The 17,438-nt window shown below is 52.0% G+C and overlaps 1 protein-coding gene across 1 annotated transcript in view; it reads left to right on the top strand.

The window, feature by feature from the left end:
- Positions 1-17,438, top strand: part of PIEZO1 (piezo type mechanosensitive ion channel component 1 (Er blood group)) — a 362,810-nt gene that overhangs the window by 10,506 nt on the left and 334,866 nt on the right. Inside the window, 1 exon segment of the mRNA XM_063313055.1 lies at positions 12,324-12,419. Coding sequence (XP_063169125.1) covers positions 12,324-12,419 — 96 coding nt within the window.

Below are 17,438 nucleotides of genomic sequence, written 5' to 3'. Positions count from 1 at the left end.
TGCCCTGCTGTACTGGCAAATGGGAAGTCCTCGTGAGACGTTCGCGGCAAGAAGGGAGCTCCAGTTGGCCTTGTCTTCGGCACTATAAGGCCATGGGCCATTCCTACTGGCTGAACTTACCCAGGACTTGCAAGGAGCATTAAAGCATCTGGATTGCTTTTCATCCCTAAAAACTGGGTACCCAGAAACAGTTTTCAGTTGCCGCAGGCAAGGAGACTCCAGATGATTTTGATGGCTGGGCTTGAGAGCCTGGAAACAGGGACTGTTACAAAGGGATGTCTTGAAAGGTGTTGCTGATCCTGTTTGGGTGGCTCTTCTCCAGAAGCGACTTGCGCCCCTGTTTCCCTGATGAGGCTGGCTGGGGAATTCTGGGAGTTGAAGTCCACACATCCTAAAGTTACCAAGACTCACTCTTCTCTAATAGAAAGGGAATATTCCAGACCTCTCTTCTTCAGTCTGTTTGGCTTCAGCTGAGAGGTGGGTCACATCCATAACTCTCCCATTTCTCTTTTCCCCTTTTCTGCTATGGGTTTGCTCCCCCTTTCACACGCTGAGTGGATGGATTGTGACAACCTCACAGAATGGGTGTTGGGTTTTAGGGATGACATTTAATATAGGGGGCCAGAGATAAGATGGCTGACCCCGAAAATCCCCTTTTTCACCCCCACCACTGCCTGAGGGAATTAACATTTCCGATAGTGAATACAGTAGTGGCGTTCGTGTACGCTTAGCCTGGCAACTTCATGTTTACTTAGAAGCTTAGGTGTTGGCCAAGACCATGCGCGACAGCTCTTTCCATTCCTTATTTTGGAAATATTGCAGTGTATATTTTTAAACTGCTTGATGCTCTGAAGTAATGTTATATGGTGCAATGTTATTTATTCTTAAATTTTCTATTCTTAAGCTATATGTGATGGTGGCAATTGTCCCAAAAGGAAGTTGTCTTACTTCTGCTTAGATCAGGGTTTCTCAACCAGGTTCCATGGAACCCTCGGGTTCCGCGAGAGGCCACTATGGGTTCCCTGGGAGATCACAATTTATTTAAACAATTATTTCAAATTTGGGCAACTTCACATTAAAGAGGGAAGTTTCCTTCTTTATTTTTAGTTTAAGAACACTGTTCATGCATGTACTGTATACAGGCCTACCCATGAAACAAATATAACGATTTTGTAACTTCTGGCCTATCTCTGAGCCTGAATGTGAGGGGATTCCCCGAGGCCCTGGTTCCTCCAGGGTCAAAACGTTGAGAAAGGCTGGCTTAGACCATTTTTGTGTCGAAATCCTGCACCTAAAGTTTCTTTGGGGCTTTTTGTTTGTTTGTTTTGTTTTTTTCCCTCTCCCCTAAATCTTATGTTTCTGAGCTATGCAACTTTCTTAATAATGTGGCAGGAACTGGTGCTACATCAGGACAACCTCCAGTCTGGCTGGGGAAAGGCTCAGGCTGAATCATGCCCTTGGGGGCTGCAGTGAAGGACTAGCTTTAGGGAGGTATGCTGTCTCTGGATTCCACCAGTCCTTTGTGCTCAAGAAAATAAAAGGTAGACTTTGCAGCAGTCGTGACCAGAGCGACATGCAAAGGTTACCTGGGACAAACAGACTTCCAGCCCCACTCAGTTTAATCCTCCTGCGTGGTTAAACTAAGTAGCGAGTTAGCCTGGCTCCTTTTGGCATGAGAAACCCTCCGATTTTAAATGCTAGAGAATAAGAGATACGATTTCACTCCAGTTTTGTGGGGCCAGAGCTGTATAACATCTTATAGTCTGTGTTTTCACAACACGCTAATCTGTGGTTTACTGAATTAGCCCAAATGCCTGTCTTTGTACTCTACCCCAGACCATACATTAATAACCCTGCTTCTCTTTGTACGACAAACCACACTATAGCTCAGTGTTTCTCAACCTCAGTAACTTTAAGATGGGTGGACTTCAATTCCCAGAATCCCCCAGCTCCATCCTCCACTCATAGCCACGAAGGCCCAGAGTCTTTGCCACGGCTCTTCACCTGGTCAGTTTCTAGTGCTAGAGATCGGCCCTTCTGGAGCATCCTTGGCCCAGGGCCTGGATGGATTTGCACAACAAGCAAAGCTAAAATGTGGAACGGGTGGTCGTGTGGACTCAGGCAGTAATAGCCCGGGGGCACCAGGATATTTTGTTTGGCCTGGTAATTCCATCTCCAACATTTGGAGCCTCTGAGATGGAGGGCAGGGGAAACCTGGGTGTCTGCTGTATGGTGGGCGCACATAGGAGGCATTCTCATGCGCAAGGTGCTTCCCTTTGCTGTGGACAGTCTCAGCCAGAACCAGCTGCAGACAGGAGGGTGGGGGGGATGCACAGGAAGCTGCTCAGTCCCTCCAGCTGCCATAATTAAGCCTTGCTGGCCTGCTTTGAAGATCCAGAGATCAGAGCCGTATTGTCTCTTTGGCTGCCTCCTTCAGCTCCGATCTGTCTAAAATGGCTCCTTCCCGGCTTGTCAATTTGCGGTTCTCCAACCTTGCCATCTGGCTCAGAGGATGGTGTTGGAGCATCAGATCAGCAGTGGAGTGAGTTTCTGCCGGGCTGCCAAGGGGATGGGAGGGCTACTGAGCTGGCAACCCCATTGACAAGCCGCAGTCCAAAGGAGGCGGCTTGCGGTCTGCACCTCACCCACTTCTGGGCCAGTCTGCGGAGGTCCCCAAGGGCCGGGGGCCTGTGGGGTGAGGGGATCAGCAGCCCCTTCCCCACCACTCTTGGCTGCACTGTGAGCATGCTGGCCTTTTCCCTGGGCCAGTGGCCGTCTGCCCTAAGGCTTGTCGATTTGCCCTTTGATTCACTGGTTCGCAGGACCAGAGATGTGGGTCTTGTTCTGGCTTGCATGCTCGGCACAGAAAGGGCGAATGCTGCCACTGGGGTGAAGCTTCTGTGTTTCAGTGAGGAGGAAACAATCCAGATGTGACTCAGGCTTCAAACCTTTGGGTGGGACTGCATTTGAACCACATTCCCAGCTTCCTCTGTAACGTTCTATTCTCACCTTTGCTAACCTGGGGAGGTCTTCTAAATATGTCAGGGCCGCGATGCCATCAGCTGTCCAACTCAGCTGGGAGGCGCCAGCGCTGCGGCTTTGTCCCTCTCAGTAGCCGGCAGAGCACAGGACGGGCCCGCTGAGTTCACTTGTGCCGAGCTGTGTTTTCTTAGCCATTCCTGATTCTTCCACATCGTGTTAAAGCTCTGATTCATCCATTACAAGCCACGGTTGCTACGGCAAATCCCACCTTAATAGCGGAGCTGCTGCAGTGCAAGGGAACGTGCACGGGCCTTCCTAGAAAAACCTTCCTTTTGTAGAATTAAATGACAAAAAGGTCCGGCATCTGAGGCAGCGTTCCTCAGCTGAAGTCCACCCATCTCAGAGTGGCCAAGGCTGAGGAACGCTGATCTGATCTAAGGACTCGTCGTCTTCTGCTTTGCCTGGAGCCGACCCCTCCCCCCCCAGGAAAGGGGGTCCCAGTGGAGGTCTTTGCCTTGCTGGAACTTTCTTTTCTGCCCGCACCTCTGCCCACCTGTGACACGGACCGAAGGAAAAGCCTCCCCCCGCCACTTGTTGCAACCGGCTGTGTCAAGGGAGAGGCCAGAGGTGGCTCAAGAATGTGGATAAACTGCATTTTGGAATGGAGGAAGTGGAAGGGCAGTTTTGGCTGGGCTGGGGGCAATTCGCACGTGGGCCCAAAGAGGGGAGAGAAATATAGGAGGGGCAATGTGGTGGTCAGTAGGTCGAGGTTTCCAGAAGACCCTGGCCACCCACCGTTCCTCAGCTTAGCCTACTCCAAAGGGATGTTGTTGGAGGCTAGAATGTGGTGTGGGGGAGAATTACGTGCATGACCTCCCGGGCTTTGGAAGGCAGTGGGGGATAAACGTGATATAAATGGCTGCAATAAATAAATCAGTGGGTTAGAAAGCAAAGTGTTGCACCAGAGCAAGCTAGCCAGACCCATCCCTGGTGCTGAAGCTTTGCCCGAGCCTCAGGGCGGGTGGATTCACACAGTCCCTTTCCCCCAGCAGGTCTGAGGTTGGCACCCACTCTTGGTTTTCTCCACAAGGGACCCTGCAGCCGGAGGGGGTGGGGAGCTTCAAGAGGCCGCTGTGATCCCAGCTCCACTTGGCGCAGGAAGAGGCATTTTTTTCTCCCTGAGCTCATGCATTGGGCAACGAGTCCTGGGCTTTGCACTGGGGTGGCAGTTCCTCCTAGCGCCAGCCACTGTGGAGGTGCCCCTGGCTGCCTCCTGGGGGCAGGGAGAACAGACCAGGTGGGCCCCCAGCCTCTGACAGGGCTCAGGTGGGGGGCTTGAAAGGGAGGGCAGCGATGACCCAAGAGAAGTCCAGTGGCCAGTTTGCAAGCCAGGACAGCCCACCGCTGGCATTGCAGGAGCCCCCAAAGAGGGGGGCCGTCGAGCCATACTATAGAATCCGGCCCCTCGCCATCCAGAAATGTTGGGATTTGAGCTCACGGTCTCGCTGGAGTTGCAATCCCAGCACGTCTCGGGGTGGGGGGTGAAGGGGAGGCTGCCTTCCCGGAATGACGATTTGGATGCTGTGGCGAAGGGACAACCAGGCCCTCCGAGAAATCCTTTTCTCCCGCTCCTCCCGTACGTTCTTTTGGAAATTGCAAGCAAACGGTTGGTGCCTTTCTTCCTCGGCTTGATTAGCCCAGTGCTGTGTGTGCACACAGTCAGGCGCCTGCTTTCAGAGCAGCACCATGCTTCTGGAATTCGTTTGGAATGTTCTGCAGAACCTGCCTTTTTGGAGTGGCCTGAAGAGCCACGGGAAAGGCTGATCCCCCTCCCTCTTTGCGCCCCAGGGCTGGGCTGGCCTGGCCTGGCCTGCAGGCCTTGGAGTGACTGGACAGCTAGTCGCAGGGCAGCCTGAAACGGCCCCGCCATTTGGGGCCTTCCTCTTCCTGCACAGCACGCAAGGAGGAAGAGCGACAGAAGCTTCAGCCCGGTTCTCGCTTTGTTGGGGCACGCAGAATTTTCCAAATATGGGCTAATATTTTGTGAATGAACGGTGAGGCAATGAAAACTCGTACTAATGGTGACATCTGGAAAAGCAAATGTTTTCTCTGGGCAACAGCCAGAGGTTTGCAAGAGTAACTTGCTTGGTTGTCTACCGTGACTCAAAATTGAGTCCAGGGACCAGGCACGAAACCTTGCGATTGATGGAAGGGCAGGATTCCTGCTGTTCCTTTCTCTTTTCTGACCCCTTATCCCAAGCTGGTGTTCTCCACATGTCTTGGGACTATCGTTCCAAGAACCCCCGCCCTGCATGGACAATGGGTGTTAATCCCAATGCATCTTAGAGTCATAGGGTTGGAAGGGGCCTTGGAGATCCGCTAGCCCATCCTCCTGTCCAGTGCAGGGATCCACAACTACAGCATCCATGGGAGGTGGCCCCCCAGCCTCTCTCCAGCACTTCCAGCGATGAGGGTCCTCCTCCTCCTGAGGAAGCTCATTCCGTGGCTGAAGAGCTCTTTCTTTTAGGAAACCTGCCCTGACGTCCAACCAGAATCTGCTTCCTTGTAATTTGAGTCATTGCTCCTTCTCTGTCTTCTGGAACAATTCGGCCCCGTCTTCTCCACGAAAGCCCTTCAGATGCTTGAGGGTGGCCCTCAGTCTCCCCACCCGCTTCTCTTCCCCAGGCTAAACGTACCCACCGCCTCCAACTGTTCCTCCTAAGATTTTCCTCTCTCCACCTTGGTTGCTGTCCTCTGGACATGCTCCAGGTTGTCCATCTCCTCCCTAATTTGTGATGACCAGTACTGGACACTCTATTCCAGTACTCCCACCAACATGGAACAAAGCCTGGCTTTGGGGAAGATTGGCTCATTCTGATCCAGCAGGACTTTTCTGCTTCCATGTTCAAGAAAAAGACATTGGTTGCTACTGGCTGGGTTCAGACACAGCACACTAAGCTAGTTTGGGCTTCACTGAGTTGTGGGAACATCCCGTCACAGGGAGGCATGATATGAGCAATTTGGGGGTGGGGGGGAGAGCATGTGGAGGAACGAAGCCTTGCTGTTTGCTTGCCTGTATGTCCTGTGTCCCTGAAGACCATGTGCTGAGCTGGACGCCTGGACATCTGAGGTGGATTTGCCTGCAGCCCCCCCTCCCAATTTGCTACTGTTGTTACTAGTCCAGGTGCTGGTCTCTCTGCGGGGAGCCTGGGCTGTGCGTTTGTGGCCTTTTTGACTGCAAAAAGATGCAGCTGCCTGGCCCAAGAAAAATTCCAGCTGGGAATTTTTCCAGCTGCTGCTGTTTATCAGGCACCAGACTGTACCCTTGCTCTACATTCCTCCTCCCTCCAAGTTCAAGACCGGGCAGATGGTTTTCACTCCCAAAATTAAACTGTAATTTTTGCCTAAAAATAAACCTTAGCAGTGAGGAAAGTTGATCTTGTGATTGCAGCTGAGGTCCTGCAGCCAAGCGTGAGCAAGCCTGGTCCGCGCGGGCTGCAGAACGCTCCTCTGCAGGTGGGTCAGGGCCGGGCGGAGTCTGCTGGGTTCCAAGGTGGGAGGCGCCGAGGAAGGGGAAGAGGCATTGGCCAGGTCGGCCTTTGTTGATTGCATGCTAGACCTGTCACAGCACCCCTTTCCAGAAATGAGATGGGTGCAAAGGGATGAACCGCGTTCCAGTTGCTGCTAAGTAAAAGGGGCCTTCTGCCTCGGTTTCATCGTTGCAGCTTCCTCCAAAATAAAACACTTTGCTGAGAATAACATGGCCATTAGCTCTGGAGCGGATTCCGGACAGTCGGCTGTCGGCCCGGCCATGCAAGTGCGGGAGCCCCCCAATCCCTGGGCTTCCTGGGGCCGCCTGGCCCTTTGGCCCTTGCTGTGGCTGAGCCCTCCCTGGGCCGGGGATGGAGGGCAGACGGCGGCCCCTGCTCTGGGGCAGGAGGGGCGGCTTCGTCAGGTCTCCCCACAGAGCTTTCCCTTAGGATAAATTAAGCCTGTGGCAGCTCCCCTCACCCCAGAAGCTGGAATTGGCGATTCCTGTTTTATTTCCTATTTGGCTTTACTGGCCTGCGCATAATTACGTTCTTGGACGGTGCATAGCGGCTTGAGAGGCGTGATAAATGGTGCTGGCGTTTCTGCAGCCGCCTGCATGGCTGATTGGGCTGCTTGGATGCAGCTCCTGGAGCCCAAAGGACGGAGGGTGGGCCGGAGGATGAGCAGGGAGGCGGTTTTGCTCGCGGCTGGTGCAAAGATCGCAGCCGCCTCCTTGCAGGATCCTGACCTGGCACAGCGCGACCACGGCCAGTAAGCCGCTGTGGCCAAACTGGGATCGGCCCTCGCCTCCTGGGACTCTGCGGAAGTGCTGGACTGCAGCCCCTGTCCCCCCTGCCCTATCACGGCCGTGGGGCAGGCTGCTGGGTGTGGTGGTGGGAAACTTTTAAGATGAAATATTAATTTGTGTGTGAATAAATCAGGGCAGGGGACAATCTCGGCACAAGGGAATTTGAAGAAAGGGTGCAGATGCTTAAGCAAAAGGTTTGGGAATTACCAGAAATTATACCCGCCGCTTTGGTCTCTCCTTACAACTCTCTTTCAAAAATCTGTAGTTTGGTCTTCTGCTGCCGCGAGGCAGCATTTAGTTAACCAGTTTGCTCTTCGTGCCGTGCCAAACTGTGGCTTGGCTGGTTGGGGTGGGGCTCTGTGGGGCGTGTGATGCAGCCAGCTGGAGAGGAGGGTGGCCCTGCCACTCTGCCGGTTCCTCTGACCAGTTGTCCCCCAACCCCCCAGCTCAGTAGCCTTCTCCTTTTGAACCCATTTGCAGCCCCGGGTAATGCTACGGATGAGACTCTTGATGGTCATTTGCCATCGACTCAGGTTGGAAGAAAGCAGAGCCAAGTTGGCCTCCTTGATATTGGCAGCGTACAGGGATGGGTGGGGGGAGAACACTCTGCTTAGGCTACAGCTGAGGTGGACCCGGCCTGCCAGGGAGCCAACATGGGTGGGGGAGCAGTTGGAGCTTGCAGGGGTGAAGAAATGCAAGCTGGCCACCAGTTCTACCTGTCCTTCTTCTCAGCAAAGATGCTGAGGCCCTGGAAGGGGTGCAGAGAAGAGCAGCAAAGATGAAAAGGGGTCTGGGGGCCAAATCCTATGAAGAATGGCTAAAGGGACCGGGTATGCTTAGCCTAACAAAGAGAAGATGGGTGGGGGGGAGACACGGGAGCAGCCTTCCCATACTTGAAGGGCTGCCACAGGGAGGGGGGCGTCGATCTGTTCTCCGTGGCCCCTGCAGGTGGGACAAGAAGCCACGGGTGGAAGCTCCTCAAAGAGACCCAACCTGGAAACCAGGAGGAGTTTCCTGACAGCGAGAACTGTCAAGCAGCGGAACAGCTGGCCTCCCGGAGCGGTGGCTGCTCCATCGCTGGAGGTCGTCAAGACAAGACTGGACAACCGTTTGTCCGCGATGGCGCGAGGATTCTTGCCTTGGGCCGGGGGTTGGACTAGAAGACCTCCAAGGTCCCTTCCAACCCCATGACTCTAGCCCTGCTTCCCCTTTCACTCGTGTTTGTGTCCCAAGAGATGCGACTGAAGCGTTTGGCTTGATCTGCAGCCAGGGCAGAATTTATGGCCTCTCCCGAATGCCGAGTGCTGCTCAGCCACGCTCCCCAAACCACCTCCTCAGTTCCTCCTCCCAATTGGAAAGATCCTTTGCGGCTATTACGGTTGCAGAGAGCTTTGGCCAAAGAAAGCAGGCAGGCATCCAGGAACCTTAAAAAGTGAGACTCTTGAGAGCAGCATGTTCCTTCAAGAAGGTCTCACTTCGTTTGCTTGCCTAAAATGCTTGCCGGGGGTTGACCGAACCATGGTTGACTTGGATAATCCGATTGCCCGGATTATTTTGCACAGGTGCACTGGGTTTGCACAGCAAGGTCGAGTAAAATGTGGCTGGCTAGTTTGTGGTGCTGTCTTTGTGTGGACACAACTGCTGCTGACTCCAAACAGCAGGATGCTGCTGCAAATCTAACTCTGAACCAGAGCAAACAGTGCCTCATACAAGCTTTCCCACCTTGCCTGGGCTGCAGTTATATAGCTTGCCTTTGAAATATGCATACAGTTAAGCTAGTGTTCCTCTGCTGGCTGGGGAATTCTGGGAGTTGGTCCACACAGCTTAAAGTGGCCAAGTTTGAGGAACACTAAGTTAAACCAGCATTTGGCAAATGAGGTTGTGGTTACCGGGCCTTGCTTTGGGGATGGAAAGAGAAGAAAGTCTGGGCCATTCCAGATCCTTGGCATCCCTGTTGTGGTGCCCACTGATCAATTAGACTACAATGTCAAGAGAGCTTTCCCAGCTGGGGATTAAAAGTTTGGGAAGCCTGATGTTATGAAAGGTGGGTTAGGGATATTTTTGTTCCCCAAACGTTCACAGGGAAAGGCTTGATTCAAAGCAGAATGATTAGGAAGGACAGCTTCCCCGTTGCTCCTTTCTCTCCCCAGCTTCTTTCTTAGTTTGGCTGAGCTCTGGAGGGTTTTGGGGAGGGCGGGAAGCTGGTGGGGCTGGCAGTGTCGGGGTGGAAGCCTGTTACTGTGTAAGACTCCGCACTGGAAGTTTGCAAAAGTTCCCCGTCTCCTGCAACACGCACACACACTTTTGAAACTCAGTCCCTCCAACCGCCTCTTCTCTCGGTTTGACTCTGAGCATCAAACAGGCCTTTTTTTTTTTGGTTAAGAAACACAACCCCAGCTATTCTGCTTGATTCCCCCTCCCCCACCTAGAAAAAGACCTTTGCTTCTTGGCCAGGGAGCAGAACCAAGAACTTTCCTGCTTGGGTGCCCAGGTCTCGTGCAGTCGTCATTCTTTGGGCGGGCAGAGGGGGACAGGAAGGAGGGAGGCTCTGAGACGGTCTCCTTGCCAAGCCTTGTGGTTCTTCTTACAAGGGGTGCTGTAAGGGAATTGGCTGTGCCCAGGCCCACGGTGTGCTGGTTATGGCAGGCAGCTCCTAGGGACTGAAAATGGGGGGAGAGCCCTCTGTTAGGTCCCATGGGGGGGTGTTGAGCATCATCGGTCACCTGCTGAGAGAAACGGATCCCAGCTTCTTGACCAGCCGAAGACGATGCCAAAGGCAGAGCAGGACGTGTGTTTTCCCCATTCCTGGCAGGTTGATTTTCGTCTTTCCTGTCTTGAAAAGCGATACCCGGCCATTGGCTTCTCTCCGCTTTCACCTTTGCTGTGGATTTCTAAATTAAGGTCGTCGTCGAGGGCCAGGAATTCACAGCCCAGCAGCAAATGCAACATCAATGTCTGCACATTAATATCCCTGGGTTTGAATTCCAAGCCACAGCTGCGCTGCGTTGCTGCTCTTGTGCCCCTGCGCATTGATTGGTCTTGCCACAGAGGTCGAAGAACAGGACGCCATCCCTCCTCTCGACAGATTTAGAATTTGAAGGGCCTGTTACCAAAGGAAAAAGGGGTGAGGAGGGAAGAGGAGAGCCAAGCAATTCAGGGGCCGTTTCTTGAAGCTGCAGAAGTGGAGCACCGTCCTCTTTCTTGAATAAATTGACTTCTCAAACTCCCACCTGTAGCCTAGAAGGGGCAACCCCAGGTGGGGGAGGGGGGCATGGGGTGAGGAATTAATAGGGCTTTCAGCCTCACCTGTGGGGGGGGAACAGCTGTAATCCCCATGCTTCCACCTTCTCCTCTGGATCAGCTTTTGCCAACCTGCCCTCTTGGATTCCACTCATCCCCTTCTTTGAAACATCTGGAGGGCCGTGGTTGGAGAAGGACCAAAGAGAAGACCCCTCCCCACCCAAGAACTCAGGTCACCGAATGGCACCATTTGGCAGGAGATTCCAAGCAGCCAAAGCCAAACGCCTATTCCCCCCAAGCATGTTAGCTGGCCACCCCAGAAGGGCAGCTCTGCCCTGGGCTTTGGATGTCTCCTGAGGGAGGAGAAAGGTGTCACGATCCTGGAGGGGCTGAGCGCAGCCCTGGCTCTCAACAGGGCCCCCTTCCTTCGGCAGCCCAACTGCTGCCTGACCCGTGCCCAGAAGGGGAATGCCAGCGCTGCACCCCCGGTTTGAAGAAACACAAAACGATTTTTGTAATCCCTTCTCAACGGTGCCATCTCCCCCCCGCAGCTAAGGTATGGCAGGGGAAGGGGCACAAACCCCCTTCAGAGTCAGCGGGGGCCTGAGCAGGGCCTGGAACCCCAACTCTTGCTGCTGGGTTTTGTCAGGATGGTGCGCATAAAAATGGGCCGGTTCGATCGCATCCTCATGGCCACCATCTTGACTTTTTTGACTACACCCTGTGGACACTCTTTCTATCTGGGATGGGGAGCAAAGAGCAGGTTGCTTTAATACCTTGTTTCGGGCATCTGGATCAGACCTAACGTCTCACAGCTTCTGCTACCAGGGATTATGGAAGCTGGAGTCCAACATATCTGGAGGACACTGGGTTCAGCAAGGCCTGCTCCATTGTTTCCAGTCCAGGATCCATTCTTGTAACCCTTACAGGAAGGAAACATCTGCGTTCTCCGGGTTCTCTGCCAACTTGCTGGATAGCTTAGCTGCAGCTGTTTTGTGCAACCCAGGAAAATGACAGCTTGTTTGGCTGGCTTGGCACCCCACTCCCCCTTTGAGGTTTCTGCCTGCAGGGGGGGATGGAAAAACATAAGCAGAAGGAACCTGGAAAGCCCCAAAGAAGAAATTGCCCCGCTTTAAGGCTCCTTGTCTGATCTCTCCCTTTATGTTCACTGTGGTTTAAGCCAGGCCATAATTTTTTGGTCTGCCAGCTGTGCAGGAAGGCAACCTGGGAGGATGGGGTTGGCCGTTGATGCATGTGGAAGACATCAGGTGGGGGAAGGCTGAGTTCTCATGGGCCACAGAGGAGCAAGCCTCAGCTCCAGGGCACTTTCAAAGAACGTACCATGAGACACGCTTAGAGCACTGTTGTTCAAACTTGGCAACTTTAAGATGTGTGGAAATCAGCTCCCAGAATTCCCTAGCCAGCATGCTGTATCCGTGGAATATTCAGTAACTTTAGCTTGGTGTCTCCTCCTCATCTGCTCCCATCTTTAGACACCGCCCCCGATAAACGCTGGCTGCAGCCAGAAGTGGAAAAATGCCACATCTGTCTTGTTCCACTCATGGTTGCTCTGCTGGGCCATGCTAGTTGCCTTGAAGAGCTTCCCTATTTAAGCCAGGACTCAAATTTGCCTGTTCTGCTCCTGTTAGTTTCCTGTATTTCCAGAACCCCCTTATGGGAGAGAAGCCCAGATCCCTGAGAAATCCTGGGTGATCCAGCCTGATCTGTGCTGATCGTATCTCCCTCTCTTTTGACTCTGCAGCGTGCCTCTTCCGGTTCAACGGCCTCTCTCTTGCGTACCTTGTCTACCTCCTGCTCTTGCCGTGGTTCCTGGGCCCGACAGAAGAAACTATTAAAGGTAAGGAATCTGCATTCTTCCAGCTTCTTTCTTCTGGGTAGAAACAAGGATGCTGAATTCCCCACTTTGTGCATTCGGAACATGTTAACTTTCTTGTTCATCACTAGAATAATTCTGCAAATGATTATGATGTTCTTTCCTCTTTCTCCTGCTCCTTACGTTTTTGCATGTTTCATTTTGGCTCTGTGGTTCAGAAAACTCAACCAAACGTATGTTCTAGTTTAAATTTGGAAAAAGTAGGAAATAAATAAAGAAGTGGTTTTCTTTGGTGTGGGGGTAGGGGAAGGATCTCTGGCAGGCTTTCAAGATTGCTGTCAGCTCTTTGAGGGAGGCCAGGTCAGGAAATGGAGCCTACAAGGATTGCTGGAATTCCCCTTTACTGTTGCAGGGTTGAATAACAATCTTGGAAGCGTGAAAGAGATTTCCTCCGCCCACTCTTATACCCAATAGAATCAAGTCAGGGCAATCTTGAGTTTCTTTCTCACTCCTTCCTCTCTTTCAGGGCTAAGCTGGTGTTTACGTAACTGCCCTTCTTCTTCTAGGTTAACTCTAGAGCAGTGTTTCTCAACCTCAGCAAGTTTAAGATGGGTGGACTTCAACTCGCCGTGCTGGCTGAGGAATTCTGGGAGTTGAAGTCCACCCATCTTCAACTTGCTGAGGTTGAGAAACACTGCTCTACAGAGGGTCAGCTGTGCAAGGACTGTGTTGAGGAGAGGGCAGAATGGCAATCAGAGTCATGCCCTGCTTGGGTCCATGTGGAACATTCGCCTAGGCTAAGACACTTTGGAGAGCTTGTGGTTCAACCTACTGTGGGAAGCAAACTATCTCGTTGGTATATTGTACAAACACAGGCCATCGCGTTAAAAGTGATGGGGTCTACTTGCTATGGCATGGCATGTTATGTGAACCCGGCACTTGGCTTTTGTTAACCTGGGTTAAGCAAGTCATGGGAACTCAAACACTGATTACCAGGAGGAGGCTGAGGAAGGGCACAGATCTGCACTTCTTCTGGAGGTGTGCTTCTATAGTTCGGTGCAGAGCTTTTGAGGTGAGTTGGAGCATCAGTCGTACGCAACACTCTCTGCTCTGCTCTGCCTGTCCCCTGGAGCATCTTTCTCCTGCAGTGGGCCCAGGGTTAGCGCTTGTTAGAAGGGGGCCTAGGAGAGGAGACCCCAAGAGGAGGCCCAAAGAGCATGATGACCAGGCGTCATGGGGAGGTCCAGGAGCAGGACAAGGGCTTGACCCCTGGACTGTACTGGGGGGCTATAGTCTCTCTGCACGGGGGGGTCACCATGGCTGTAGATTGTGGATTCCTAGTTTGTCCCCTTTTCAAGCCATATAATGGTTTGTGGGAATAACCTTGGGAGACAGGAGGAAGAGCGCAGATTGGACAACGGTCGTGCAAAAGGTATCTCAACCCACCGAAGGAAGGAGGGCATGGGAAGCCTTTCGGAAGGGACCCTCCTTAGTTTTCTGGAGAGTTAAAGGAGAGGAGGGGAGAAATGCTTTCAGTCGTGCAAGATCCTGTTCACGTCACCGTACAATAAAGACAGCGCTAGTTCTCCTGGTGGTGCTTCTTGTCTGGACTACCACGCAGGGCCAACAAGCCACCTAGCAAAAGAAGAAGGTGGATCTGCACCCTGGAAGGATGCGACCTTCCCAACTGTGCATGTGTTTCTCCCTCCAGAGGCTGCCTGGAGAAAAGCCTAGATAATGGAGATGGAGAAAGAAGCTGCTGGATGCCCACGTCCTGCTCTTCCTTAGCCCGTTGCTGATGGGAGCACAGAACAAGTCTGTCCGTCCCCCCCCCCCCCGCGGGCCTCCTGCCCTGGTTTTCTCTTGCCCTTGGGTCTGCCCCTACCCCAGGCTGGAGCCGGTTTCCTTCCTGAAGCCAGTCCCAGAGGCCTGTAGGTGACGTCCCCTCACTGTGGCCACTCTCTGGCTGTGCTCTGGCAAAGGGCCACAACATCTCCGGTTTCCGGTGGGAGTTGGAATTAGTGCTTCCTGTTGGGAAGGCCCTGCCCTGCCCAGGCATGCTTGTATTATGGGCTGGAGCAGTTTGCCCACTGCAGCCAGCCATAATAAGTCCCATACCTGCTTACAGCACAGGAGAGCTCTACGACTAATGTAGTGTTTCTCAACCTTGGCCGCTTTAAGATGCGTGAAGTCCACGCATCTTAAAGCGGCCAAGGTTGAGAAACACTGGACTTATGCAAAGCAAACAGAAGGTTCTTCACTCAACCCCCTTCATGAGATGTTGGTGGTGATGATGATGATCATCTGCTCACTGTTAGGTTGATACCCCCCCCTTTCTTCAGGAGCTCAAGGTGGCTTTCTCTGTTTTAGCCTCAAAACAATTGCCGTGTAAGGGCTTTTCTCTCTACCATGTTCTTTCTCTTCTGGATTTGCTCACTTTCTTCTTCCTGCAAAAGGGAAGAAGACAGAAAAAAAACCTTTGCAGAGCAAAGGGACAACTGGTTTGTGGAGCCCCCAGAAGTCCCAGGAGATGGTCAAAGCTGGAGAGAGAGCCTCACCCAGCCACCACCCAGCTGTCCTAATTTGCAGGACAACCCTTGAACCTTTGCATCCCCTTTTGCACCGAGGGACTGTTTTGCCAAGCAGAACTGCTTCCTGCCTAACTTGGGGGTTGCTGCAGATCATGATCGCTGCCTGAAATGCTTCGGGCATAAATAGAGTTATAAGGAACACAGATAGAGCTTGGCACCAGCGCAGACAGTGTTTCTGCATCACACCAGTCTTTTCCAGGAGGAAGAAACCCGGATTCTTCCTCCTTGTTCCATTTTCTCCATGGAACTTTCTGCTGTTTTGCGGGTGTCAACTCTGACGGCTTGTGTGCGCATCTGCTGGTGGGGAAGTGCCTCAGCATGAAAAAAGAGTTTTTCTTGGCCAGCAGATTGGCTGGCACCTTCCCAACTTTGCTTTTCAAAAGCACATTTCAGAAGACCAGGAGGGCAGGTGGTGCATGTGTGCATTCACACAAGCAGGCAAATTTACCAGTGCCTGCAGGCCGTTGTGCCACGGGGAGGTCTTGGTTGCAGACGATAGTTGGGAGCCCTCCCAGGGTGCAGCAAGCTTCTTCCAGCTCATGTTTAATCAACCATCATGTGGAAAGGAAAAACAGGCCTCTTGAACAAATATTTTCTTCCACGAAACTGGCAGGCAAGATGGATGGAGATCTGCTCAAGGGTTGGGGCAAACAACACCAGCAGTTTCCAAGCTGTATCCAAGGGAGAAGTTGCTGCAAATTGTTCCACGGATTGGCTTTTAGTTCAGCCGAGTTGTTGGTTCAGCTCCAGTTGATTCCGCTGTCACAAAACATCAAAAAAGCCCATGTTGTGTAACTTCAGCTTTATAGCCAACCATGTGATCTACCAAAAACTGGTGCCTCTGCACTTAAAAGACATTTTAGGGCCGTGGTCACTTAAAACCTGCCTGAGATAATCTACGTTCTGGGATACAAAGCATCTGGCCGTAAATAAGATTAGCTCATGTCGTTTCTTCTGGTCTGGTTTCAACGATTCCAAGGCAGCATTTTGCCCACACTTTTAAAGCTTTTTCCCATCTTGGCTTTTTAACAATTGAATGTAAAATAATCTCTGTAAGTAAGAATATAAAAAAGAACATAGCTAAAACTATTTGCACTTTAACTTTTTATGTTTTTCTGTTTCATTACTTTTTGAAAATGTTCAGTGAGGTAAGTTAAGACAGAGAATACTTTTAGAGTTGGCACTGAGCATGCTAACCATGTCTAATGGTGAAATCAGACTTGGTTAGATTTGCTGGCAGATGGAACCAAAACAGACCACATTATGTGAAGCCCGTTTGTGAAGCCAAACTTCGTAAATCCAGTGAATGCATTCCGTGGTGCTTTTCAAATTTTGTACAGTCATTTTGCTCTTCCGATTGCTGAGACTTTGCTGCCAAGAGGTTTGAAATGCTTTTCACTGATTTGGGAAGTCTCTGAAGTGCCATCCTGGAGTCCTGAATTGTCCCATCCCTTTATTCAGCTTTGCAAGGAAGTTCACAAAAATTGCTATTCCCCCTGACTCGGATGTTATCTGCGCCTTGGAAGCCAACGAGAGAACCAAGATTTTGAAAGCGGCCTCACTTGGTCGCTTGGAAGTGGCTCTGCTTGCCAACGCACTGAGGTGGCAGCGGCCTCAAGGTTGGCCTGCATTCCGACTGGAATTACCAAGGGCAAGACCTAGCAGCTTGCCCGGTGCTTGCGATCAGTCCCTGGCTGCTGCAGGACTTGGCGATCCAGTCTTATGTATTTTTCAGCACAATGTGGCTCTCTTTCCCATCCTGGGGCCACCGCAGCATCAGCCTTCTTTCAGTTGTAGAGAACGTCATTATAGCCCTCTCCTCCCTCTCTTCCCCCCCCCCCCAAATATATTTAGGAATATGTACGGGGGCTGAAGCTGAATGAGGTTCTTCCTTGTTTTCTCTCCTGCCTTTTCCGGTCAAGCTGTCTCTTCTTGGAGGTGGGGGAGTTGTTAGTTTAAATTATAAATCAGCTTTATCTCCCCCACTTTCATAGCTGTGTGGCTGTGGGATGGTTGAGCACAGCCAAGAAGGAATAATTAATCCAAATAATTAACCTGGAGGTTGGGTAAGTTGTTGTCAGCTCAATACCTGGAAGGAAGGAGGAGGTGTGGGGGCAGGAAGGGGCTTGGGGAAGCGGCCTTTCTTCTTGGCCCAGAGATGTGGAGCCAAGGAGGAAATAACAAATTGGTTAGCAGGAATTATGGGGAAAGTAGAAATTATGACCCAGCCTAGGGGGTGCGACTTGCCCGTCCCATTCTGGAACCTTCCAGAGATGTTGGACTGCTGTCTCCATTGGCCATGCTGGCTGGGGAGGGTGGGAGCTGTAATCACATACATTTTGAAGGCCTTGGGTCAGGACAGACTGTTACAACAAAGAGCTTCGGTGAGCCGGACCTGATGGTCTTATCTGTTCGTTCAAGGGAGGCGATGTTTTTGTGCTGGGTCTGCAGG

This window comes from Candoia aspera, chromosome 11 (assembly GCF_035149785.1).
Source record: "Candoia aspera isolate rCanAsp1 chromosome 11, rCanAsp1.hap2, whole genome shotgun sequence".
NCBI classification, from domain to species: Eukaryota; Metazoa; Chordata; class Lepidosauria; order Squamata; family Boidae; genus Candoia; species Candoia aspera.
The sequence above is the reverse complement of the archived record's forward strand: the minus strand, read 5'-3'. Positions and strand labels throughout refer to the sequence as shown.